At 39.1% G+C, this 25,575-nt stretch overlaps 1 protein-coding gene across 18 annotated transcripts in view; it reads right to left on the bottom strand.

Moving 5' to 3' along the window:
• MIA2 (MIA SH3 domain ER export factor 2) overlaps positions 1-25,575 on the bottom strand; it is an 88,117-nt gene that overhangs the window by 56,198 nt on the left and 6,344 nt on the right. For 5 of the 18 annotated variants that reach the window (XR_011441077.1, XM_014734174.3, XM_023624357.2 and 2 more), the window contains exons 4-9: positions 23,128-24,352; positions 17,295-17,513; positions 17,088-17,188; positions 2,704-2,835; positions 431-452; positions 246-334 (exon numbers count right to left, since the gene is read on the bottom strand). Coding sequence is in view for 17 of the 18 variants with exons in the window: in XM_014734174.3 (XP_014589660.2) it covers positions 246-334; positions 431-452; positions 2,704-2,835; positions 17,088-17,188; positions 17,295-17,513; positions 23,128-24,352 (1,788 nt within the window). In the remaining variant the exon portion in view is untranslated. Of the gene's footprint in view, positions 1-245; positions 335-430; positions 453-2,703; positions 2,836-11,017; positions 11,720-12,031; positions 12,251-13,116; positions 13,295-13,724; positions 13,871-17,087; positions 17,189-17,294; positions 17,514-23,127; positions 24,353-25,575 lie in introns of those variants that run through there. The other 13 variants (XM_023624364.2, XM_023624380.2, XM_023624366.2 and 10 more) reach the window with 6 other exon arrangements.

Raw genomic sequence — 25,575 nt, 5'->3', positions numbered from 1 at the left:
ATAAATATATGAAAATGTGCTTAACCTCATCAGTAAGGGAAACACAAATGGAAACAATAATGAGACACCAGTATGCACATACCACAATGGTCAAAGTCAGTGAGACTGGAATAGGAGAAGCAACTGAACTCTCAGACTTTGCAAACAAAGCATTAATAACTTAAGCGCACACGGAAGCACCTGTGTTAAGAAGTATAAGGTCCTCGGAGTCTAGCGTGAACGTCAACATTTTCAAAAAATCTTACCTGTTTTTGAACAAGGCTAAATTTTTCAAGGAGTTTACATTTTTCTTCCAATAGTGTAGAAAGTTTCACAGCAAGCTTTTTCTCTCTTCCTAAAAAACAAAGTCAATATTATCATGTGTGAATTGTTTCAAGTTTTGAAATTATGAACAACAATGATGAGATCTGAAATAGAAAAAAGAGCTTACCCACATAAAGCCGGCTTCGAACCTGAAACAAATTTTTAACAAAAATTACATTAAAACAAATATACATCCAGGTAAATCTAATTTATTTGATTTCTACTGCCAACCTAAAAATAACAGGTTTCTTAGCGCCTTAGTACAAATATAAGTTAGCCAAAATGTGTTCTATTTCCACTGAGAAAAATGCTACATGTTATGCTCTCCCTACTGAAGATTCACATTGTGCATCAGCACGTGAAAGGCTCTGAAAGAAGTCCACCTTGAAGACACCTGTTTCATCTCATTTCAGTCCACTGTTCCTCAAACATATGTGACCCTAAAACAAACTGTTTCAGGAAGCCCCTATTATCATCTCCTTTCGAGCTAATTTTCAAAATAACACAGCTTGAGAAATGTTACCATAGGGCCAGGGATCTGAACTGACTATAACGAAACAGTACACAAACCCCTTTTCTTCTTGAACCTCTGTCTCTCTCTCAAATAAGGAGGAAAAAATTCCACGTGTAAGGAGGCCAGGCTTAGGGCTGAGGTATATAAGTTAAGCGGAAAAAACAATGGGGACTTAAATCATCTACAGACGATGTATGGGGATAAAATAAAAAGAAAGAAAATTTCAAAGTCAAGGGTACAGTAGATGAGGAATAAATCAGTGCACTAAACATCTGATCGAGGAACGATCTCAAAAGGTACCAGGAAATCACAAAAAAATTGAAAAAAAAAAGTTGAGATATGGAAGTCAGAAGTAGAATGGTGAACATCTAAAGAACAGTAGTCCCAAAAAGGGGGCAAAAATATACAAAATGGAGAAGAAATTTCCCAGAATTAAAAAATATAAAAGATCTCATATTAAAAGGTTCTAGAGAATTCTAAAAAGAAATAATAAGAAAAAGCTCAAACCTAGACACATTATATTGAAGTAAGAATATCAAATTGAAGGTTCTAAAAGCCTCCACAGAGAACAAATCACTTACAAATGAATAAGAATCACATTGACATTAGACTTTTCAATAAGTAACATTAGATGTAAAAAGACAAGAAAGTAGGGGTTTTAGAGTATTAAAAGGATAGAACTTTGGACCTAGAAAGCTTATACAGAACAAATCACCATTCATTCCAGTGGAGGGACTTAATTCAAATATCCTCAAGCATTCAAAATCAAGTGTCAGAAGGTTTGCCACACAAACACCCACACTAAAAACAATCTTGAGAAAACTTTTCAAATATGAAAAGAATTAAATCAGGAAACCTTGCAAGAGATATGTAAATTAAGGGTGATAAAATATCTTGGTAATAGTTGCTGTTGTCTTGAGGGATGGGGAAGGGGTGCAGGAGAAAGGAAAGAACCAAGAAAAAGACAAATACAGCTAGAACTAAAATTCTAGATTATACGAACATGATGTGGGTTGGAAAGTGAAGGAGACCAAGGGATGTGAGAGTATGCTAAGGTTCTCGTCTTCTTAGAACACAGAAAGTGGAACAAATTAATAAACTAAGCTGGAAGAAACTAGTCCAAATACATCAATTATCAATATGTTCTCCCAAGAGAAATTTACAAACATACAACAGGAGACGAATACAAGAATATACACAGCGGCACTATTTTGTAATTAAGAACATCTGGGAACAACTCAAATGCCAAAACCATAAAGTACACAAATAAACTGTAGTATATTCTTACAAAGTAATATTCTAGAACAATCAAAATGGAAAAATATTTGCCTCATTCAAAAATGGGTGAATCTTAGTAACACAGGATGGAATAAAAAAAGTTTCAAAACATGATACTTGGCATGATACCAAATAAAATTACATACTATCCTCTTGAAAGATATACGTAGACATGACCAAAAAAATTATTTTAAGGCGTGGAAATAATCCCCAGAGGATCCAGAACAGGGTTACCTCCAGCACAGGGAGGCAGGGGAACGAAATGAGGGAGCATCACCTAAGGACAAGTGACAGTCAATGGTTCTGATTCAGGCTGGGCGGTACATTCACAGATGTTAGTACACCGTTAACAGGAAACGCAGACCAAAAAATAAACACAGGGTTTCAGGATTAGTGTAGAATACTTCTACAAAGAAATTCTTTAAAATTTTCACACTTAAAAAAATTCCTCTAAGTCCATATTCAGTTTCTAATAGCCACACAGTAACATGAGTAACCCACATAACTACAAACTTGCTTCCTTAAAATAAAAGATAAGTTTCTCATATTACTTGTCCAACCTGAAGACAGAATGAACACTCTCTTAGTATATAGCATTGGTTACTTACCGATCGAAAACTTCTCCACAAAAACAAGAGAACAGCAAAAAATCCAACAATAGCTGCACATATCACCAATTCCCAGGGAAAACCATAGAAATTAGAACCTGGTCTCATATCTTCAGGCAATGCTGCCACAACCTTCAAGACAAAGAAAATTAACTTCTTAAAAATGCACTTTTGATAAACAGTGTTGATTACAAACTGCTATACACTACATGTTTGGGTCCCTCCAAAATTTCTATGTTGAAACCTAATCCCCAATCAATGGTATCTGGAAGTAGGGCCTCTGGGGAGCGATTAGGTCATGAGTGAGGAGGCCTCATGAAGGGGATTAGTGCCCTTAGAAATGAGGCCCCCAGAAAGCTCCCTGACACTTTTGCCACGTGAGGTTACAGTGAGAAGACCACGAACCAGGAAGCGTGCCCTCACCAGACACCAGATCTGTGGCCTTCCCAGTTTCCAGAACTGGGAGAAAAATGTTTGTTGTTTAAGCCCCCAGGCTAAGAGACTCTCGTTATAGCAGCCCGAATGGACTCAGACACAAACATGAGTACAACTGTAAACACTATTAACACCCTTTTCACGAAACACGCTGGCAGACTGCCACCAAAGAGATTATTTTTCTGGCAACTTTCAACCACTATCACCAGATGAGGAAGCACGGTATGGGGAAATGCAATGATTTTCAAACTGGAGTTTACAGAGATGCCTCAGAGCTTCTGAGCAGGAGAGTAAGAGGAGAGAAGGCCACAGAAAAAAGGCCAAAGAAAGAAGCTGAGTTCAGGTGCTCTCATTCTGATTTCATCCAATTTAGGTTTTATCTGTAGAGTATATTGGGTACCATATAAGATTTCCCTAGAAGAGAAAAAAACAGATCTGCAGTTTTTTAAAAAAAAAGTTCGACAACCACTGATGGAGCTCTGGGTTTGGAATCTGAATTCCTGGACCCTACCTGTGTGGCTCTCCCCTCTTATCTATAACGGGAATGATGCTGTTTGAACCTGCAAGGCAGGGACTCCATAAAGGTAACGATTTCTATCACTCCTCCGCCAAAGACCATGAGCCTGCAGCCACGGCCTTTCCACGTTACTTCTCTCCCTAGCAGGTCTTCAGCGCAGAACAGCTTAAGGCTTTTGCAGTTGCTTCTGTATTTCATCTTTTTCTGGGTCAGCTCATTATTCATCCCCATCCAATGGGTTATTCTTTTCTTTCTTACCAGGCCCCAGATATTACTCAATCACATAAAAAGGAAAAAGGTAGAGGAGGAAAGAAAAATGCCTTTGTACGAAGAACCTCAAGTCAGATCACGTTGGATTCTTTCCAGGGTTCAACACAAAACCTCTATAGCAAATCTTCCATTTTTAGGCCCTTTCTACCTAGAAAAACACCCTTTAATATCGCCCCTCAAAAGTCTCCTCTCCAAAATCTTTTTTATAACTCTGAGCCATATACACACTCCTTCCAAACTGCTATCTATTGTTCATTAATCTATATGAAATAAACCTGATTATACCTCTAAAAAATACCGCTTTACCCTGATCTCTGCCTCTCCCTACTTTACCCCAGTTACCAGTTCACAGAAATGTGACATCACTAGAACCAACCAATGATTAAAAAAAAAAATACTTACTCTGTCTCTGAGAAAAAGAGACATTCAACACACAATACTGAGGAGAAAAGAAGTTTTCCTTACAGTTTCTATATTCTCCAACCATCTTACTTTCAGCTAACTATTTCAAAACATAAAATACACACTACTTCAAGAAATCTAATCATCAATATGATTTCTTTACAACATTACAACACTTTAACAGACAATTCTAAAAGCATCTCTCAGATGAAACATGTAATCATCTTCAGTATAGTGATATTTCTTAAGTTCAACACCATTTTATCAGCCCTTCTATTCTAAAAGGAGATGGTAAATTCTAGGTTAAAGCCTTGAGCTGGTTGGATCTGGTGGACTGAGGAATAGCAAAAAATCTGAGCTTCAAGAATGCATCTCAAATCCATTGCTTTAGTCTTAATTATTCTGGATTCTCAAGGAGATTTTTCACTTTTTTTTTTAAGATTTTATTTTTCCTTTTTCTCCCCAAAGCCCCCCCCAGTACATAGTCGTGTATTTTTAGTTCTGGGTCCTTCTAGTTGTGGCATGTGGGATGCCACGTCAGCATGGCTCAATGAGCAGTGCCATGTCCGTGTCCAGGATCTGAACCAGCGACACCCTGGGCCGCCGAAGCAGAGCACGTGAACTTAACCACTCCACCACGGGCCAGCCCCAATTAAATTTTAACTACAATATTGTACGTTATCTCACAAAAGTATAGAAAGAATAACCAAACTTATCAAACATCAATAAATATAATGCAATACACAATTACACGATTTGCTAAGTGGCTCCTAACTTTTAGAAGTGATGGGCAACCCTCCATAAACTATGGTAGCGATAATTACAGAACACTTAAAACCTATTCCACTCCCAAACATGAGGACTAAAGGAGTTCTAGGTCAAGCATCTCAAAAGAATCAACTAATCAAGTTGACAAAATACAGTACGACTAAATTGCAATTGCTTTACAATACTGGTTTATTGAGCAAATCTACTTGGATGTCCTGGAGGGGGTCACCACACAGAAGGACCATGTGCTACAGTCTGTGTTCTACTGAAACGGGGAAACTGCCTGCGAATCTCAATGGTATCACCCTTGATGTGGGGAGGGAGGAGGTCACTCCCAAAGCCAATCATCCAGGTAAAAGGAGAGGACCTCTAAAAGGAAACCGGTATTTGATCTTAAGCTGGTAAAACCCCTGTTTCTCCTTCAGTCATTCTCTCTGGGGACCTAGAGTTTGAAGAAGGCAGAGATGGGTGCTAAAATGGCGCCTAGCACATAAAAATATGCTAGGGCCTAAAAGGGGAGAGAGTCTAGGAGCCTGGAGAGGAAGGCATATCATGTAGGCTAACTGTCTGTGTCTTATTCTCTGTGGCTTCTTCTTTTTTAATATACAAACATTAAGCAAGGAAAAAAAGAGAGAAGATTCAAATCACTAAAATCACTATTAAAGAATATTCCAATCCTACAGAAATAAAAAACGATTATAAGAGAGTATTATGAACAATAGCATGCCAACAAATTAGAAAACCTAGAAGAAATGGACAAATTCCTAAAAATACCAAAACTAACTCAAGAAATAGAAAATCTGATTAGACCTATCACAAGTAAATGGATTGAGGTAATATCAAAAAAAACTTCTAACAAAGAAAAGCCCAGGACCAGACGGATTCACTAGTGAATTCTACCAAAAGTCTACAGAAGAATTAACACCAATCATTCTCAAACGCTTCCAAAAAACACAACAGGGAACTCTTCCTAACTCATTCCATGAAGCCAGTATTACCTTGATACAACAGCCAGAGATACATCACAAGAAAAGAAAACCACACATCAATATATGTAATAAATACAGATGCGAAAATCTTCAACAAAATACTACGAAACCAGGGGTCAGCCTGGTGGCGTAGTGGTTAAGTCTGCCCACTCTGCTTTGGTGGCCCAGGTGCATGGGTTCAGATCAGAGGCACGGACCTACACACCACTCATCAAGACATGCTGTGGTGGCAGCCCACATACAAAAAACACAGCAAGATTGGCACAGATGTTAGCTCAGGGCCAATCTTCTTCACACACATACACACACCAAAATACTAGGAAACCTGGGGCCAGCCCCACGGCCAAGTGGTTAAGTTCGCATGCTCCACTTCAGCAGCCACGGTTTCACAGGTTTGGATCCTGGGTGCAGACATGGCGCCACTCACCGAGCCATGCTGAGGTGGGATCCCACATGATACAAGTGGAAGGACTCACAACTAAAAATATACAACTGTGTACCAGGGGTGCTTTGGGTAGAAAAAGGAAAAATAAAATCTTTGAAAAAAAAAAAAATACTAGGAAACCAAATCCAGCAACACATAAAAAGGATTATACACCATGACCAAATGGAATTTATCCCAGGAACACAAGGTTGATGCACCATACAAAAATAAATCAATGTTATACACCATATTAATAGAATGAAGAAGGAAAAAAAAACACAATCATCTCAATAGACACAAAAAAGAGACTTAGAATCCAACACCCTTTGATGATCAAAACACTCAACAAACTGGGACTGAAGGTAACTTCCTCAACTTGATAAGGGGTATCTGTGAAAAACCTACAGCTAACATCATACTTAACGGCGAAAGATTGAAAGCTTTCACCTTAAGATCAGGAACAAGACAAGGATGTCCATTCTCTCCATATTTATTCAACATTGTACTAGAGGTTCTAGCCAGGTCAATCAAGCAAGAAAAAGAAATAAAAGGCATCCAGATTAGAAAGAAAAAAGTAAAACTATCTCCATTTGAAGATGAATCTTTTACAGAAAATCCTAAATAATTCACAGAAAAAAAAACTATTAGAGCAAATAAACAAGTTCAGCAAAGTTGCAGGCTACAAAATCAATACAGAAAAATTACTCATATTTCTATACAATAGCAATAAGCAACCTGAAAGTTAAGAAAAGATTTCCATTTACAATAACATCAAAGAGTAAAATACTAAGGAATAAATTTAACAAAATAAGTGCAAACTTTCTACTCTGAAAACTATAAAACGCTGTTGAAAGAAATTAAAGAAGATCTAAATAAATGGAAAGATATCCCATGTTCATAGATAGGAAGACTCAATATTGTTAAGATGGCCATACTCTCCAAAATGATCTACAGAGTCAACACAATCCTCCTCAAACTTCCAACTGCCTCTTTTGCAAAAATGGACAAGCTAATCCTAAAATTCATATGGAAATGCAAAAGATAGCATTTTCTTATATACAGATACACAGACATAGATAGATAGATACACAGCCCTACCGATAGCCCTATCCATCTATCGATCCATATACTAACCAAAACAATAGTGAAAAAGAAGAACAGTGTTGGAGTACTCATACTTCCCTATTTCAAAACTTACTACAAAGCTCCAGTAATCAAGACAGTTTGGTAATGGCCTAAGGATAGACATATAGACCAATGGAATAGAAATGATTATCCAGAAATAAACTTTTAAATTTATGGTCAATTGATTTTCAACAGTGGTACCAAAACAAATCAACGGGGAAAGAATTGTCTTTTCAACAAATGGTACTAGGGCAAGTGGATATTCACATGCAAAGGAATGAATCCTGACACACACTTTATACCATATATAAAAATTAACTCAGAGCCAGCCCTGATGGCCTAGCGGTTAAAGTTCGTCATGCTCCACTTCAGCGATCCAGGTTTGGTTCCCAGGCGCAGAACCACACCACTCGTTTGTCAGTAGCCATGCTGTGGCGGTGGCTCACACAGAACTAGAAGGACTTACAACTACAATATACAACTATGTGCTGGGGCTTCGTGGAGGGGAAAAAAACCACATATGTAAAAAAATTAATTCAAAATGGATGACAGACCTTAATGTAAGAGCTAAAACTCTTAGAAGGAAGCATAGATATAAATCTTTGTGACCTTATTTTAAGCAACGGTTTCTTAAATATGACATCAAAAGCACAAACAATCAAAGAAAAAAATAAATTGGATTTCATCAAAATTAAAAGCCTTGGTGCTTCAAAGGACACCATCAAGAAAGTGAAAAAGACAACCCATAGAATGGGAGAAAATATTTGCAAATCATATATTTGATAAGGGTCTGGTAGTCTGAATATATAAAGAACTCATAACTTCAAGAATAAAAAGACAAATAATCTAATTTTTAAAATGAGCAAAAGAACTGAATACTTCTCCAAAAAACATACACAAATGGCCAATAAGCACATGTAAAGAAGCTCTACATCATTAGTCAGTAGGGGAACGCAAGTCCAAACCACAATGAGATGCCACTTTGCACTCATCACCAGGGTGGCTATCAAGAAAAGACAAGAGTTGGAGAGGATGTGGGAAATGAGAACCCTCATAAACTGCTAGTGGGGATGAAAAACGGTGTAGCCTCTGTGGAAAACAATTTGGCAGTTCCTCAAAAGTTAAACATAGGGTAAGTATGACCCAGTAATTCCACTCCTAGGTATATACCCAAGAGAACTGAAAACATTCATTAAAAAGACTTGTGCATGAATGTCCACAGCAGCATTATTCTTAATAGCCAAAGAGTAGAAACCACCCAAATGTCCATTAACTACGAATGGATATTCAAAATGTGATATATCTATACAATGGAGTATTTTTCAGCCATAAAAAGGAATGAAGTATCGTTACATGCTACAACATGGATGAATCTTGAAAGCACGCTAAGTAAAAAAAGCCATACACAAAAGGCCACATATTGTATGAACCCATCTACAAGAAATGTCCAGAATAGACAAATTCATAGAGACCCAAAAATTAGAGGTTGTCGAGGGATGGTGGAGGGGAGAACAGAGACTGAGTGCTAATAAGTACAGGGTTTCTTTTTGGGGTGATGAAAACGTCCTGGAATTGCGGTGATGGCTGCACAACATAGTGAATATATAGAACAGTCACTGAATTCAACTCTATAAAAAGGAATTTTACATTAAGAGATTATATCTCAATAAAAAATAATTTTTTTAATTTAAAAAATTATAAAATAGAGCAGTGTTATGCCATCCCAGCCCCCAAGCCAATGTAGTGAGTACAGTGGCATTTAGCAAAAAAATCATACAGGTGAAGATATTGTTCACAGGACTAGAAAAACTCCTACAAAATCTAGCTGCCCCTCTCCACGTCTCTCTCCATTGGCAACCCTATAAAAACCAAGTTTTGATTATCGTTTTTATTGAAGAAAGGGAAATACGTGCAATCTGAAATTACCTCTTCTCCCACAATATGCTTCTCTTCCTATAAACTCTATCTCCGTGCATGAATAAGCTGCCAGAGCCAGAACCCTGGGAGTCATTCTAGATTCCTTCTCTCTCTCATCCTTCACATCCAATCAATAAAGTCCTACCCATTTTAGCTATTAGCTACTAAATATGAGCCCATTCAGTACCCTCTTCCCTTTCCCCACCCGACAGCTCTGTCACCTCTCCCTTACGCCCTATTTCTAAGGTTGTTTTCCTTACATCTAACCTACACGTTATACTGAAATTCTTCCACAGCCCTCCCGCACCTACCTCACTTGCAGCCTACTTAGGACTCCAGCAGGCTTCACTGCACATCACTCCCTGAGCCCACTTTACACTCCAGTAACACAGCTCCCAGGGCGCTGCTCGCACCGCGCTGTCCCACGTCTCCTCTGCTTAAGCTATCGGCTCAGCCTGGAGAGGCTATCCTCAAACACTTAAGACAAGGTAATCACCCTTCAATTTCCCCAGCACTTTGTGTGCATGCTTCAGTAAGCACTGCATCAGTTCCTACTTTGTACTATGTTTTTGTCTTCCCTCCCTTAACAGACAGCATGATACCAGTGGCCCAAAGCACGTTAGTCCATTTAGAATTTCCATAGAACTGTCGTTCTAGACACACTACGGTTGAATGAATGAACACCACGGCAACAGCACCAAAACAGAACCCAAAAATCTTCACTGCCCCAATATTTTAAAGGGCTTTTTAAATTTTTTATGCAAATAGGCTTTTACAACGTGGCGACATAAATGTCCCTAAACATGTCAACAGACACCTATAAACACTTAGAAAAATCCCTGCAACCTCATTATAAACTGAACCTAAAAAAACCCAGAAATTTCCAAAACTTAATATCTCCAGATTTTACATTAACATGACCTTTTACATTAACAAGACACAGAAAGAAGCGAAGAACAATCTAACTTCTGGTAAAGCATCTCCAAGAAGCATTCTTTATTAAAAGACAACGCAGAATTAGAATCCCAACTCTTAGGCGTCCTTTCAAGACAACGGGAAGTTCCATCACTAAAGGAACTCATTTCAGAGGATCAGTCCTCAAGTTTCTCACAGTCGGGGGGAACCACGTGTCACTGACCCCGGTTCAAAATAAATAACGTGACGGAAAGGCTAATTCGTTTCAGGAACCGGGAAACAGTTACCCCATCTTTGCAAAGTCCCGCTAAGCCAATGCTCCGTTCACCTTCCTCATCTCCAGTTCCCCTTGCACCACAGAGAAAGACCGCCCAGCGTCCGACGAACCCGGCTCCTGCCTCGGCCACAGCTGGAGCCTGGCGGCAGGTGAGAAGCGGCTTCGGGACCCGCGACCACTGCCGCTCAGAACCCAAAAGCAAAGTCTGCGGCTTCCTCCCCCGCGCGGCTCCCGCGAGCCCTGGGCCAAGTCACCGGGACCGAGCCCGCACTCACCCTGCGCAGCTTCTCCAGGACCAGCCCCAAGGACGGCGCAGGGGCCGGCCCGGGCCCCTCCATGGCGCCAAGGTCGCCCCGGCTGGAGCGGCCGCAGCCAGGCCTGGCAGAGCCACGACAGGCGGCAGAGAAGGCGCAGCGTTCCGTCCGGAACCCAGACCCGCACCGGGCAACCGGAGCGGACCACTGCGGAGCCGGCTGCGGGGGGCAGCCGACGGAACGGCGCCGCCAGGCCTCACGGGTCCACGCGGCCCCCCGGGAGCTTCGGACCCCACGTTCCGCTTTCCGTCCCGGCGATCCCAGGGTCCCAGTCCGCCCCGCACACGCCCGCGACCTGCCCTCCCCCGGCAGCTCGACCCCCCGGTTTGGTTTGGGCTCGGCCACGGCGGGGGGGCGGGGCCCCGGGGCCGCGGTAAATTTCCCCTCCGGATTCGCGCGAGCTTCGTAGACGTGTCCTGGTCGTTCGCTCTTAAAGGGGCCGGCGCTCCACCGCGCGAAGCCACTCCCCGCCCCCCTTGGAAGTCGAGGGGCCCTAGGCTGAGAGAGCGGGCTGCGGCCTCACGCTTGGTGCTGTGCTGCGGCCCGCCCCGCCCCGCCCCGCCCCGTCCCGAGGACCAGGACTACGGCCTGAGCGGCCTCATCGGGTTGCCGCGGTGGCGGCGAGGCTTCTCCGGGAGGCTCGTCGGCGCAGCCCCGGGGGTGAGCGACCCCCTTACTCCCGCGTCGCCGCCAGCCCCGGCGCCTCCTCCCGCCGCCCCGCCAGAGCCTGCGGGCGGCGCCCCGCGGGAGCCCAGCCGGCTCAGACCCCGGGGCCCCTGCCGCCGCCCGCGCTCCGGCCCGAAAATGGCCTGCAGGGCCCGCGCCCGTGCGGCCTGCCAGCCGCGTCTGGACTCCGGACTCTGGACTTTGGACTGGAAGGCGTCTCGGGGCAGCCGCGGTCGGGCAGGGTTTGACCTCTCCGGCGCAGGAGGGCATCGGCCCGGCCGGGGCCTCCGTCGCCTCCGGCTGACTCACCCGGGCCCAGCTCCGCACGACTGTCTTCACCTGCGGGCGCCCCGAGTTACCCAAAGGCTAATGCAACCTGGGGCCACCTGGCCGGGCGCCTGCTGCTCCCCCTGAGAAGGGAGCTAAAAGAGCACCTCGCCCTCTAAATTTAGGACCCTATTTTTAGGTCCGTAAAGGCCCGAGGGCTGGATTTGCTGGTGGGAGGCGGCCATAGCTGACAAGAGGTGTAAAGGATAACCCCCGCGGAGCCTCCTTTGCCAGCAGACTAACACGCTCCCCGAGTCCGGCCTTCCAACTCCAGCCCCCAGTGGAGCAGCTCAGCGAGAAACTCCCGCTTCCTGAACGAGTCAGCCTGGAGCGCCCAACAGTTGAACAAAATCTTAAACCCTTAGGAAATTTCCCTAATGTAAGCTCTGGCAGCGACAGGACTGTTGTGCCAAAAAGAATCAAAAAATGGCCCAAGTTCACAGCAAGTGATTTTCAGGACCCAAATGCGGCCTGGTACTCGGGAACGTAAAGTGCTGTCTCTCGTTTGCCACATCAGCCAAGGGAGTTTCAGGAACCGTCCGTATCAGTAGCAGAAATTGCTTAATAATTCTCCGTTTGTAAGGTATTACGCAGCCTTCATATGTGTTGGACGGTGTGTATTGAAATTAAATTATGTGACTAGCTTATTAAAGTCAAAAGAGAAGCATAGCCAAAATTTTATCTTTAGAATATCAGAGAATCTTAGAACAATGTATGCCTCTGTTAGAACATTGTGCTACTCGTAAAAATTGTTCAATAAGTCTAAACATTTTCAGGGAACTCCAGAATCATTTTCAGCTCCCGGGGCTTATTTATAACCTAAAACATAAAAAGAAAAAAAATCCCTTTGCCCTCCCTAAGGCTGTCTGTGCCCTTTTCCAATTTTTCAATAATTACCATTCCAAATATTGAAAACATAGATTAGGGACAAAAGAATAAATGAAATTTTTTTTAAAAAGAAAAATCTAAAAGTGCCCCCCTTAGCAAAAACACAGTCAAACTTAAACTCAGTGCCAGATTCAAACCTGATTTCTTTCCTGTACACTTAATAGTCATACAGAACTTACCTCTTCTCTGGATCTTCAATTCCAATTTTTTAAAAAGTTCATGTTAAAATATCCTAACATGTAAATAGAGTTCTACCAAGCGCCTCATATCCTGGAGAAAGATTTCGGATTCTAACATATCCTGCACTCCTGTTTCCACACTGACTCTGATCCTGTTTTGACACTTCTGTGGTAAAGGGGTGCTACAGGTGGAGTTGTGACTACCAACCCAATGTCCAATTTCATGGACGTCACTCCTGATTACATAGATTATTTTTTTCTCAGCTATCATATATGTTACCACCCTCTTAAAATCTACAATCGAAAAGAGAAATTCTGAAATTAGTAACTGATAAAAATTAAATGTTTTATGCTATGGTCTATTCATATAGAGTACATGATTTTTACCATGTAAAAGATAGTCAAAGATTGTTCTCCTTAAGGAGACATGGAATTTTGCTGTCTTAGATAGCCCTGCTTTAAAGGAAATGGAGACCAAATGCTGTTAGTGTTTGTGACAGCTATTAGAAAGCGTCCAAGAACGCTGGAAGCATGCTAACCAGCAAACCTTGTCCACAACCTAGAAATTGATTTCCCTTATGAAGGGCCCCATTGCAAAACTGTAAGTACTAGTTACTTCCATTTAATTAAACAGGCAATGTCACAGCCTATAAGATTTAGTCCTTCGGAAGAAAATCAAACGTGCCGAGCCGCATTTTCATTCTCTGCTGGTGAGGTAAGACTTGTTCTCAGAACATAATGAATCAGGAGCTACCTGTTGAACAAGAGCTGGGTAATTTCCCTTGCTTATTCTGCATATAAAGCATTCTAATTAAGAATATATAAATGTAAGAACTCATAGAACCTCCTCAATTATAAAGTTGATAAAAAGTAGTATTGATTCCTATTGCTTGAACTATTCCAAGAAGGTATGTTGTGTACAAAACCTAACTGAAATTACCAGCAAACCAAAACAATTACCTGAAGCGATTAGGTAGGAAGAAAAGGAAACCCTTTCACCTAAATTTAACTGGAAAATTGCTCAAATTTTCCATTTACTGCAGCTATTCAAAACAACATCATAGGTGCTTAATAGATACACTAAGAGTGTTAGAATCCTAGATCTGGTAGGAATTCTTCAGAACGGTTAGTCTGAACATTATGAACTTAAAACCCTATGGAAGCCAGGGGCTGGCCCCGTGGCCGAGTGGTTAAGTCTGTGCGCTCCGCTGCAGGCGGCCCAGTGTTTCGTTGGTTCGAATCCTGGGCACGGACATGGCACTGCTCATCAAACCACGCTGAGGCAGCGTCCCACATGCTACAACTAGAAGGACCCACAACGAAGAATATACAACTATGTACTGGGGGGCTTTGGGGAGAAAAAGGAAAAAATAAAATCTTTAAAAAAAAAAAAAAAACCCTATGGAAGCCAAACAGTTGAAGTGAAGAATGCCTGTCTATTCAATGCAAGCACTGTTCCGCCTGGGCTTCCTGTTGCCGTATGAGAATGGGTGGTTGTGTGTTACAGCCTTCTGCTTTTTCAAGAGAAGCCAGAAATCCAGACTTGTTATATGAACTCACCTTTTAAATGTTGGCCACTGGTTCATAATTTTTTAAGCAATGCACAAGCCAGTTTTGCCAGCAGCCTGTCATCCAGGCTCAGTTTCTGATATTAGACCTTTAAACCTGAGACTCCCCCAGACAATAAGTGACTTTCCAAGGTCATAAGATAATTAACATTAAATTCAATATTTTCATGTCTAAAGAATTTCAACCAAAATGGTTCAAGTAATGTATTTGACTATGTTTACTGAGTCCACTGAAATAAGCATACTTAGCTTAGCCTTTATTAAATAAGCACTTTATATGAGAGGTGAATATGGTGGACTGAGTAATAAATTATTTTTTAGTTTAGTAACTTCACTGGTATAATTTGGGGGGAGTGAGATGACAGGTGCCGGATATGTCAGTAGGACATACCAATAAGTAGAATTAATTCCATGGGGAGTTGAAAGTTTTATTATGACTATTTTTATAATCATTATTATTACTATTAGTTTTTCTTTTCTCCTATGCTAGAGCAGAACTCTAAGTAAAGTTTTTAATCAACATCTTCAACACCAAATCATATGGAGTAAATTGATCACTTCCTGGGCTTATTTGCCAGGTAGTTTCAACTCCCTGGAACCTAGCAAAGAAATTAAATGAGGAGGAAGTCTCTGAAAGCACAATGATATCATATCATTAAGCCCAGTTTTCACAAAGACTCGTCACAGTGACACCACCATCGACCTGGTCACCCTAGATAGAGACCTAGTAAGTTAGCCTCACTTTTCCATTTTCTTCTCCTTGCTACATTCAATCAATCATTACATCCAGTGAACACTATCTACAAAAAAAAATCTGTCTAGTTTGTCCTTCCAGTCATTTTAACAACCATCATCAGATATTAGGCCAAAAGTTTAAAAATGTGGCTAGTGGGCCAAACCCAACCCACAGAATGTTTTGTCTGACCTGCATAGTACTTTTTTTAAATCTGAATATTTGCCAGCATTAAAAATTTGGATATGTCTATGTCACACAAAAATTCTGGATTCCCAACTTTTCTTGAAATATCAGCAGATCTGGCAAAAGCGGACTGAAGGTCAGCAGCAGCTACATCCTTCGGAGGAGGCTTACCCTCTGCAGCTTGTTCCGGTTCTCACCTTCACCTGCGCTTCTCTCATTTCCTTTGAGTTTGTAAACCCTGATTTAGATCTCCATTATTTATTTCCTGAACTAATGCAATAACTTCTTGAGTGGGCTCCCTGCCTCTGGTCTTTACCCATTCAATCCTTATTTGACAGTGTTGACAGATAGACTTTATAAATGACGCTTTTTCATTTTACTCCCTGCTTAAAATTCTTTAATAGTGCTGCATCATCTACAAGATAGAGTTTGACTTCCTATCATAACATGCAAAGCTGTTCTTGATTTAATCCCTGTATACATCTTCAGTCTCACCCTATATTCGATAGACTGAATTGCTCATAGTTCTCCAAAAATGCCGTGACCTCTCCCACTTCTGTACTTTAAAAAACATTCTCTCTTCAACCTAGAATGGTCATCCTTTCTTTTTTGGCTAATTCCTACTCTTTGTTCGAGATCAGCTCAAGCACGATCTCCTCTGGGACACTTTTCCAGGCTCCTCCTCCCCAGCTTCTCTATCTACCACTTCCAGTCAATCTACTAGGCAGCTCCTCCTGTACGTCAGTAGCATCCTATGGCTATTACAGCACCATATTATAATTATTACTTTTCCTACCTATGTCCTCCAACTAGAGTGAGCTCCTTGAGGGCAACCACTGTTCAATTTCATCTTAAAATATAAATGAGAAGATAAAAGTGCTTCCTCAATTATTTCTATGGTAGCAATAGATGAGAAAAGGAACTAACATTGGTAAAAGGCCTCCTCCGTGCCAAGTACTACAGCTAAGTCCTTCAGCAATATCTCATTTACAATAAGTGAGATAGGATTTAATAGGATTTAGAATAAATGAAAAAGTGGACAGATGGTGGAATTTTAGTTACGGCTTGGTTGAATTTTGAGGTATTAATTGCTTTTGTAAGATTCTCACATTACATCATTTTGAGGTCACAGCTGTCATTCAGATACTAATAATTTGCTTAAGGCTCATTTTTCAGTTCGTATTATTTGAGTTAACTCATTTGGTATAATTTTCTCTGATTTGAAAAAAGAGGAAGAAAAAAACCCAATGCTCAAGATCAATGAAGCTTAAGAAAAAGTTTTCAAAAATTCTGACAACACCCATGCAACAACCCATGCAACAAAACCTTCACGTAAGGAGAAATCTTACATGTAAGATTTTATGGAAAGAGAAACATTATGTGGCGTTTACATAAGTAGGATTCACTCAGACATAATTTGCAGCTGCTCCTATAGTTAGTAAACTAGGCAAAATTATCGCAAAAGATTTAAAAGGTCAACTTACCCTTTCTGTAAGACTTACAACTGGTGAAAATGCAGACTTCGTGAAATCATAAATATCAATTTGAAATAAATATTCCAGACTCTGACGCTCAGAAGCATCTTCTGTTGGTTTATAAATAAAAATATGTTAACACTTGATGTGATGTAACTTTTGAATCTAATTTCTTTCTTAATTGCTGCATTAGAGAACAAATAACTTGTTTCTTACCTTTTTGAGCGATGGAATCTTGAGAAGACAGAGAGTAATCAGTTGAAAATGTTTGACTGCTTGGCAGAGTATTTTCCTCAGATCTGTCTGTTTCCACCTGAGTAGGCCCTTCCGTATCTGGTGATGTTTTTGATTTTTCATCATTATTTTCAGAAGATGGAGTTTTGAAGTGTACTTCTTCATGAATTCTCATAGGTAACTCTGTTTCAGAGAGCATATCTGCAAATAAAGACAAATGTTTTGGTGGCTTTTTTTAATACTTGCTTTGTTGTGGACTTCCCTTTTGTTTTCTAGGCAGGTCATTCTTTGAACCTTTGTGGTCATTGTGACACTTCATTATGGAAAGAGGTCACTACAACATAAATTGTAGCCTGTATTAGTTCCTATGGCTGATGTAATAAATTACCACATGCTTCGTGACTTAAACAATACAAATACACTCTCTTAGAGTTCTAGAGATCAGAAGTCCTAAAACCAAGGTGGTGGCAGGGCTGTGTTCCTTCTGGAGGCTCTAGAGGAGAATCCATCTCCTTGCATTTTCTACCTTTTGGAGAGCATCTGCATCCCTTGGCTCATGGCCCCATCTTTCATGTTCAAATGCAGAAGTGAGGCATTTTCTAATCCCTCTCTCTTACTCTGACCTTCCTGCCTTCCTCCTATAAGAAACTTTGCAATTCTATTGGGCCCACTAGAATAATCTCTCCACCTCAGGATGCTTAATTTAGTCACATCTGCAAGTCCTTTTAGCTATGTAAAGTATCATATTCACAGGGTCTGGGGATTAAGAGATGGACATCTTTGGAGGGCCACTATTCAGCCTACCACATAGCGTTTCTCTTATTCCTTGACCTGGCAAGAATTTAAAAACTGTATACAATTCAATTCTCTATATTGTCTTTTTGTTCTAAAAAATATTAAAAAAAAAAAACCTAACATAACTGTCAACAACAATTGTGTTGTACTATAGAAGCTTATGTCTAACAATAAGATAGCAAATAAATCCCCATAGGATATCATTCCTCTTAGATACATTTATTATCCAAGAAGGTGTAATATTTAAATAATATTGCAAATATATATATATATATGTATATCTCCTTGCCATTCAAGAAAATTGGTGAAATAGATGTTTCTTACTTTGTTACAGAACCAGAAAGAGTCAAAATAACCAAAATGATTTACAGTATCTACAGCCTACTTTATATTGATAGTTAATTCTGTTTAATAAATATAACAAACTGAGCTAGAAGAAAGGCAACATTAGAGCTTACAGCAATTAATTTCCAAGTTCTGAAATCTAGTCCACTGGATCATGTATATCCACAATACATATTTGCTAATATGTACTCTTAAATATAAAAGCAATTATCACTCAAACTTTTAATGAAGTTGCTCGAAAGGTGGAAGAACCACCCACCACTAAAGAAACTATATTATTCATTTGCATAGAAAGGTAGCCATATTCTTAGGATGTTTAAAACAAATTCAAAAATGATAAGGTACCAATCAAATGTCGGGTATTGTACTTTTTCTACACTCTTGGAGCTACGTTAATTTCAAAGTTAAACCTTTGTTTTCCCCTCCTCCTATGTTCAGCATATTGTTATATATCATAGCATATCATCCAGTGAGTATATTAAAAGAAACAGTGAATGAATAGAAGCTTTTTAAATCCTCAAATCAAATACATTCTTTATTTCAAGTGAAAATTTTAGAGGAAAATATGATCAAGAGCAATCCTTATTGGTTAGCACTTATAAGATGTTGTCTATTTTAAAGCACATTATATTATTTACTACTTTACTAGAGTGTGTGTGTAAAACAAACGCAGATAATGTGAGTCCAAAATATATTCTTGACATCATTATTTATTTTAGGAATTACCCATTTACTTTAGAAATTATCAAGAAAAGGTCGACAGCACTAAAATAACATTTTGTGTGTTTGTGTTGGCTCAGTAAAGGGAAAATACTGATATTATAAATAGAATATAAAAGTAATAAGTATGAGATATTCTCATTCAGCTGTTAGTAAAATACACGCTGCCATGAGTATACACAGGTATATGCTTGTTCTCTATAACAGACCCAAGAACAGCATAAGGCTGTGCTGAGAAATCAAGTTAAAATCAACAGTAAATTGTATTTTGAATTTCATTTCTATGCTATGAATGTGTCTGGAACAGGCAAAGCTTCTCCTGAGATTGATGTTTCCTTAATTTGGTGATCTCTTGAAATTCACATATTGCTTCAGTAAGATGAGAGTGCAATAATTTCTGAAAGGAAACTCAAGAAATTCTAAATCTTATCACTGCTTTTTTACGGAAGTCAAATAAATCTGTGCTGTCAGATAAAAACGCATATTATCCAACTAATGATATGATCATTACTTTAGGGAAAATATGTTTTGTTTTGCATTTCAATGAAACAAGGCTGATAGAAGTTTAAATAAAATATTCCTGACTTTTCTGCTTTTATGCTATATATTAAATATTTAAATGATTTATACCTTTAAATGATAATATACCCGAATTCAAATTTAGAGTGAAAAGATGTATGCACATCTCTCGAGAACCTTCATTTAAAAAGGATTACTCTTCCCCAAAATTAATTTAAAAATTTTTAATGTGAAACACGTATGTCAAAATTTGCCACATTTGTGATGTTGCATCATACATTTATGTGCATGCCATGTCAAATAGCTATCAATTTATTTTAAGACAATTAATTCAGTTTTCAAACATAGTTTAAACTGATCACTTGATCGAATTAACTTATCAAACAGGGTTTAAAAAAAATGTTGAGACTAGTCTTAGCCTGAAGTGTAGTATTCAAGTGAACTTCAGGATTGACGTCTCAGTTACGCTTTAAGACAAGGATAGAAAGGTGCCACTGCAGTCCCGACAATCAGTATTAACGGGCAGCAAGCGAATTACTCAGTGTGTACGTTCGCTCCTTGAGCTAGGAATTTAGCACAGCACTTTGACGCTGTCACTTATTTAGCGTTGTTTAGAAGATGAAGGTCCCAAGTGAGCAAACCCATATCAGTAATTTAGTAACGCCGTCTGTGGACACTAAAGGTAAAAATGAGCAGTCAACTCAGGAGTCTGAATACAATGGGACTGTTGTACAGACAGGACTCAAATACTGATCCACAGTGATGTTGAATGCATTAGGGGGAAAAAAGCCTTATTCAACAATTAATTACATTCAAAATGTGGCTAAATTGATTCTTTTAAAACATTATCTTAAACTGCATTTGAAATAAGTATATATGTTAAGAAAAATGACTATTTCCTGTAGTATTTTCATATTTAATTACAGTTTCAAGGTATTATTTTCACATGACTTGAATCTAAGCTTTACGATTTACATTAGGGCCTCCCCGCGGCCAAGTGGTTAAGTTTCCACACTCCGCTTTGGCGGCCCAGGGTTTCACCAGTTCGGATCCTGGGCGTGGCCCTAGCGCTGTTCATCAAGCCATGCTGAGGTGTCCCACATGCCACAACTAGAAGGAGCCACAACTAAAAACATACAACTGTGTACCAGGGGGCTTTGGGGAGAAGAAGGAAAAATAAAATCTTTAGGAAAAAAAAGATTTACATTAGATACAGATATACCTTTCTTACAATTGTTTATAAACAGAATTTTAAGTCAGATAAAATAACGAATAATTTTTCATATTTAACTGTACTTGGGAAACTCATTATTTAAATAAGCTCAACTGGAGTCCTTTTGTAAAATAGTTATTAATATTGTAATATAAATAGCTGCCCCCTAATTTGTCTGTTTTGCAAATTCCTGTATCAGTGTATTAGTTTTTCTGTAAATGTGGTTATCTGGAGTCTCACCTTTCATAAATATTGATTCAAGATCAGTGATTCGTTTTTCTTTTGCACTCTTTTTAATTAAGGCAAGTTTTCATTTGTTATCCCCTAATGGAGTTGTTGCAACTACCTGAAAACATTGGCTGTTTTGGCTATTTCTCCAATATCCAGAAAATAGGGCCGGTGGCTTTACCTGAATCCCTCTTTGAGTATTCCTTTTTTAAAGCAAATTTTGCATGACCCTAGGTGGTTTTTAGTTTAAGTAATATTGTAATATTTTGGAATAATCCACTTTGTTTATATAGTATGACATCTCTTTTTTCTGAAAGTTAAAGGAACTTCTGAATGTTTCCGTACAAGTCCCTCAAAGCTATTCTAACTGCTTCAATGCCCTATTCTCATTAGACCATTCACCAAGTTCTTCATATTCAGAAATTCTCCCAGCATCACTATGTGAAATGATAAATAAATTCTACTAAAATGATATTCAGGATGCCCTGGAGTTTCTAATAATATGCTCTAAGATATTTTTATATATCTAGATTTTGAATCTACATATCTATAGATTTGAATATATAGACGTATATCTATCTCTGGACCTGATGTTGTCTTGCTTTGTTTTAGTCTCTCTTCTTCTTCCCAATTTCTCTCAACTGCTTTTTCACAAATATTCCCTTAGGATCTAATAAGTTTAGAACCAAATAATTTCCTCTTTAGTCTTTGACAATCTAGGTCTCCAATGTTTTTAGTCTTGGAAAGCATCACACCTACACCTTTCTCATTCAGACAAGGTTTAGAATCTAAAGGCTATATTCTGGTTGAGGATGTTGATCCAGTAAAGAGCTCACATTTTGGAGAATATTAAGAAATGACATACAGTTTTTCTGGAAATTCAAGAAAATCAACTAGTTCTAAAGGAAATGTGTTTCCTTCTGAGTTTGATCCTGTCTCAGGAAAGGTTTTCTGTCATTCTACGATTTAACTGTTTTGGTATTATTGGCCAATATTTGCTGACTTTCTAATCTGTCCATCATAGAGACATCAGAATGGAGGTGTGGGAAAGTCATATTATGTATTGCTTTACTTAAAATACAATCCACGTGTTTTTAATCATAGGAGTTACTAGATACCTGGACATCTAGATCTAGAAGGATCCTCTGATACTCTGCTCTCTTCTATTCCCCTCTGCTGAGCTCCCAGAATTGAGACTCAAGGGAGAAAGTTGGAAACTTTTACCTTAGTTTTGCTTGACTTTCCTTATTATCTTGTACACTTAAAGAAAACCCTTATTAACATAGTTCTTCTTGGGGCGGGGAGGAGACTACAGACCTAGAATAAAATATTATTTAGGAATCAAGACTATTTTGAATTATTAAAGTTACCCTTGGCTTAGGTTTCTAAGAAAACCATTCAAATATAGTTGAAATGGGAAGGTGTAAATGAGGTAAAAAGTGAGTGTAAACAAGCAAAAATCCTCATCGACCAGAAAGAAAGTACATGAACATTGTCCAAAATAGATTAATCAAAGCAGAACAATATAAAGATTTTATTTAGAAAATAGAGATAAATACTAAAAGACATTTTACTTTCAAAAAAACATTATTGTCCCTGGGACAGAGGTGGGAGTAGAGATGGACAGAAGGAACAGAACATGCTTTTTTTAAAAAAAGAAAAAGGAAAACAAAATACCTTAGCACTGTTTATATTTTTAAACCTGTTTATATATAATACTTTGATAAAATAAAATTTATTGTAAAATACCTTAAGATCTTCTTGGAATGTCCATATATCTCCAAGCATTCTTTTCCCTTGGGATTTTATTTTATAAAATTAAGATCTAAGTCCCAAAGTAAACCAGAAATAGGTAAAATGGTAGTTGATAAGGTTGTCTTTGATTATTGGGTATTTTGAGAAACATGCATTCCTGGACTTTTTCATCTGATTTGTATTTATAAAAGTAAATTATTTTTAAAAAGTATATTATATTATAGACATTTTAATACTAACCTGACTGACTGTATCCGCTTTTCAACATCATATTATCTGTGGGATAATTTCCAACTGAAAATTCTTCTGTTTCATCATTTTCAACTGCATTATTTTCATCCAGTATCTGTTTGGCAAATGGCAATTCTGTTTCCTTTGGAATGTTCTGGAAATTCCAAGGGTTGTCAAACTTATACAAGAACTTTTTAAAATACAGTAAGGTATCAGAATCATCTCTCTTCTCTAAGACTCTTTCCTTTCCTATTTGGTCTTCAGTTTCCATAATTTTTATTGTTTTTATTTCTTGTTCTTTATCAGGGTCAAATTCGTTTCTTGGAGGATGTTCATGTTTATCTCCTCCACCTCCTTCTTCATTTTTTTCATCATCTGCTACAATTTTATCTTCATTGGCATATGCAAAGCCTAGCATACCAAAACCAAAATCAATCCAACTTGGCTTGAGAATTGAGCTATCATTAGAGATTGTGTCTTCTTTTTCTGTTAATATTTCTGTATGTGGAACTGTGGGTTCTTCCTCAGGTGAAATGGAATTAGGAACATCTTGTAGCGGTGGATTGTTTTCTTTGGACAATACTTCAAGCCCTGTATCCTCACCTCCAAAACCTAAATAACTTATAAATCTACCACCAAACCAACCCGTGGCTTGAGGATTGAGAATGTGCTCTGACTCGGACGTTAGTTCAGACTGTTTCTTTGGCACTGAATCGAATTCTGATTCAGATTCTTGCTTATGTTCTGTTTGGGGCTCGCCATTACTTAATTCCTCTAGGTCATTCTCATCTTCTACTGCTATTTTTCTACTTCGAAATGAGCTTTCTTGTGGAGGCTCAATAACTGACTCAGAAGTCTTCCCCTCAGCTTGTTCACTTCCAAACCCAAACCATCCTTTTGTTTCAGGCACAGTTGAGGATGGTGGGCCGTGATCCGCTTCTGGAATAGGGTCCTGTTCCACACTTCTGGCTTCTGCTCCTTCCCAGTCTTTTGATTCACTAGTACTTCTGCTATCTTCAGGAGCCTCTGATGCTGGAAATTGGTCTTCAAACAAAGGACTTTCAGAAGTTAAATAAAATCCAGGTTCTATCTGAAAATCACTTTCATATACACTAGATTTTTGGTCTTCATTTTCTTCATATGGAAATATATTTTCACCATTATCACTGTTTAATTCATTATCTTCATTTTCAAATGTGTAGCTTACTCCAAGAAGACAAAGAAAATCAGATTCCTAAAAGGAAAAAATTATGATTGACATACGAAACTCCATGCTTCTCCCTAAATCATTTAAACGGATGCCTATGATTTCCCAAGGCCACACACCTAGCTCAACAGCAGAGGAAAAACTAAAGCTAAATCTCCTAAACTCAACCACTTGTATCATAGCTGAATTCTCAGGGTTACTGATATAAACATAAATAAAAACCCTTTTACATTAGGATTTATTTGTTATCAAATGGTTGAAGAATTTGAGAAGCAGAGACAATCAAGGCCTTGGGTATGTTCTGCAAATAAACTGATGAAAAGGCATACATGTCCGCAGAGTCTTACTCCTCCTGAGGGTGCACTGAATGGACACACGCAGCTGAGCAGTGACTGGAGGGAGAGGAGTCTCACAGCACAGGGTCACAGCTCAGACGGACCAGAGACTCGAAAGCTTGAAGGCCTGGTTAAAAGCAGCACTGAGACATTTAGACTTCTTTCATTGAGATAAAACATATGGCCGATGGAGGTGGGGAGTCCCTCGCTCATCTCACAGCACAGCCAAATCATCAAGAAGAAAAATGGTGAAGTTATTTTTTCTTAAATCTTAAAGCATGAAACAGTGCTATGTGTGCACTGTTCTTTGCATATCACCATTGAGAAATGAGAATAAAGCTCAGAATTTTTGAAAATAAGCTTCAGAATTACAATTTTACTGTATATTTTTGCCACTGCAATATAGTAGGTGATTAATAACAGGCTCTGGAGCCAAATTCTCTGGGTTCAAATCCTGGTCCTGCCATTAACTGGTTTTGTGACCTTGGGTGAATTACATGACCTTTCTAAACCTCAGTCTTCTCATCTGTAAAATGAGAATAATGATAGTACCTACCTTCAAGGGTGTTGTGGGGATTAAATGAATCAAGTGTTTAGAATAGTAACCGTCTCTAGAAAACACTAACCTAACCTAGCCCAAGGTTACACTACCCCAGAGGAGCCAGTAATGCAAAGATAAAAAAGCTCAACCCCTTGCCTCTATTCAGGACAACTCTGAAAGGCCATCCTGGCTTCAGAGTTCCTTATGGAATCAATTAAGACCTTTTTTGCAACTGCATCACATTTCACTTTCTCTGTCTGCCCAATCCCACTTTTTCTTTTGTTCCCTCACAGGTGCTATTCCCGAGAGTACTCTCTAATAAACTTCCTTCAATGCAAAGGTCCAGCTCAGAGTCTACTCCCCAGGGAAACTGA

This window comes from Equus caballus, chromosome 1 (genome assembly GCF_041296265.1).
Source record: "Equus caballus isolate H_3958 breed thoroughbred chromosome 1, TB-T2T, whole genome shotgun sequence".
In the NCBI taxonomy this organism is placed as follows: Eukaryota; Metazoa; Chordata; class Mammalia; order Perissodactyla; family Equidae; genus Equus; species Equus caballus.
This window is presented reverse-complemented; position numbering and strand designations above follow the sequence as displayed.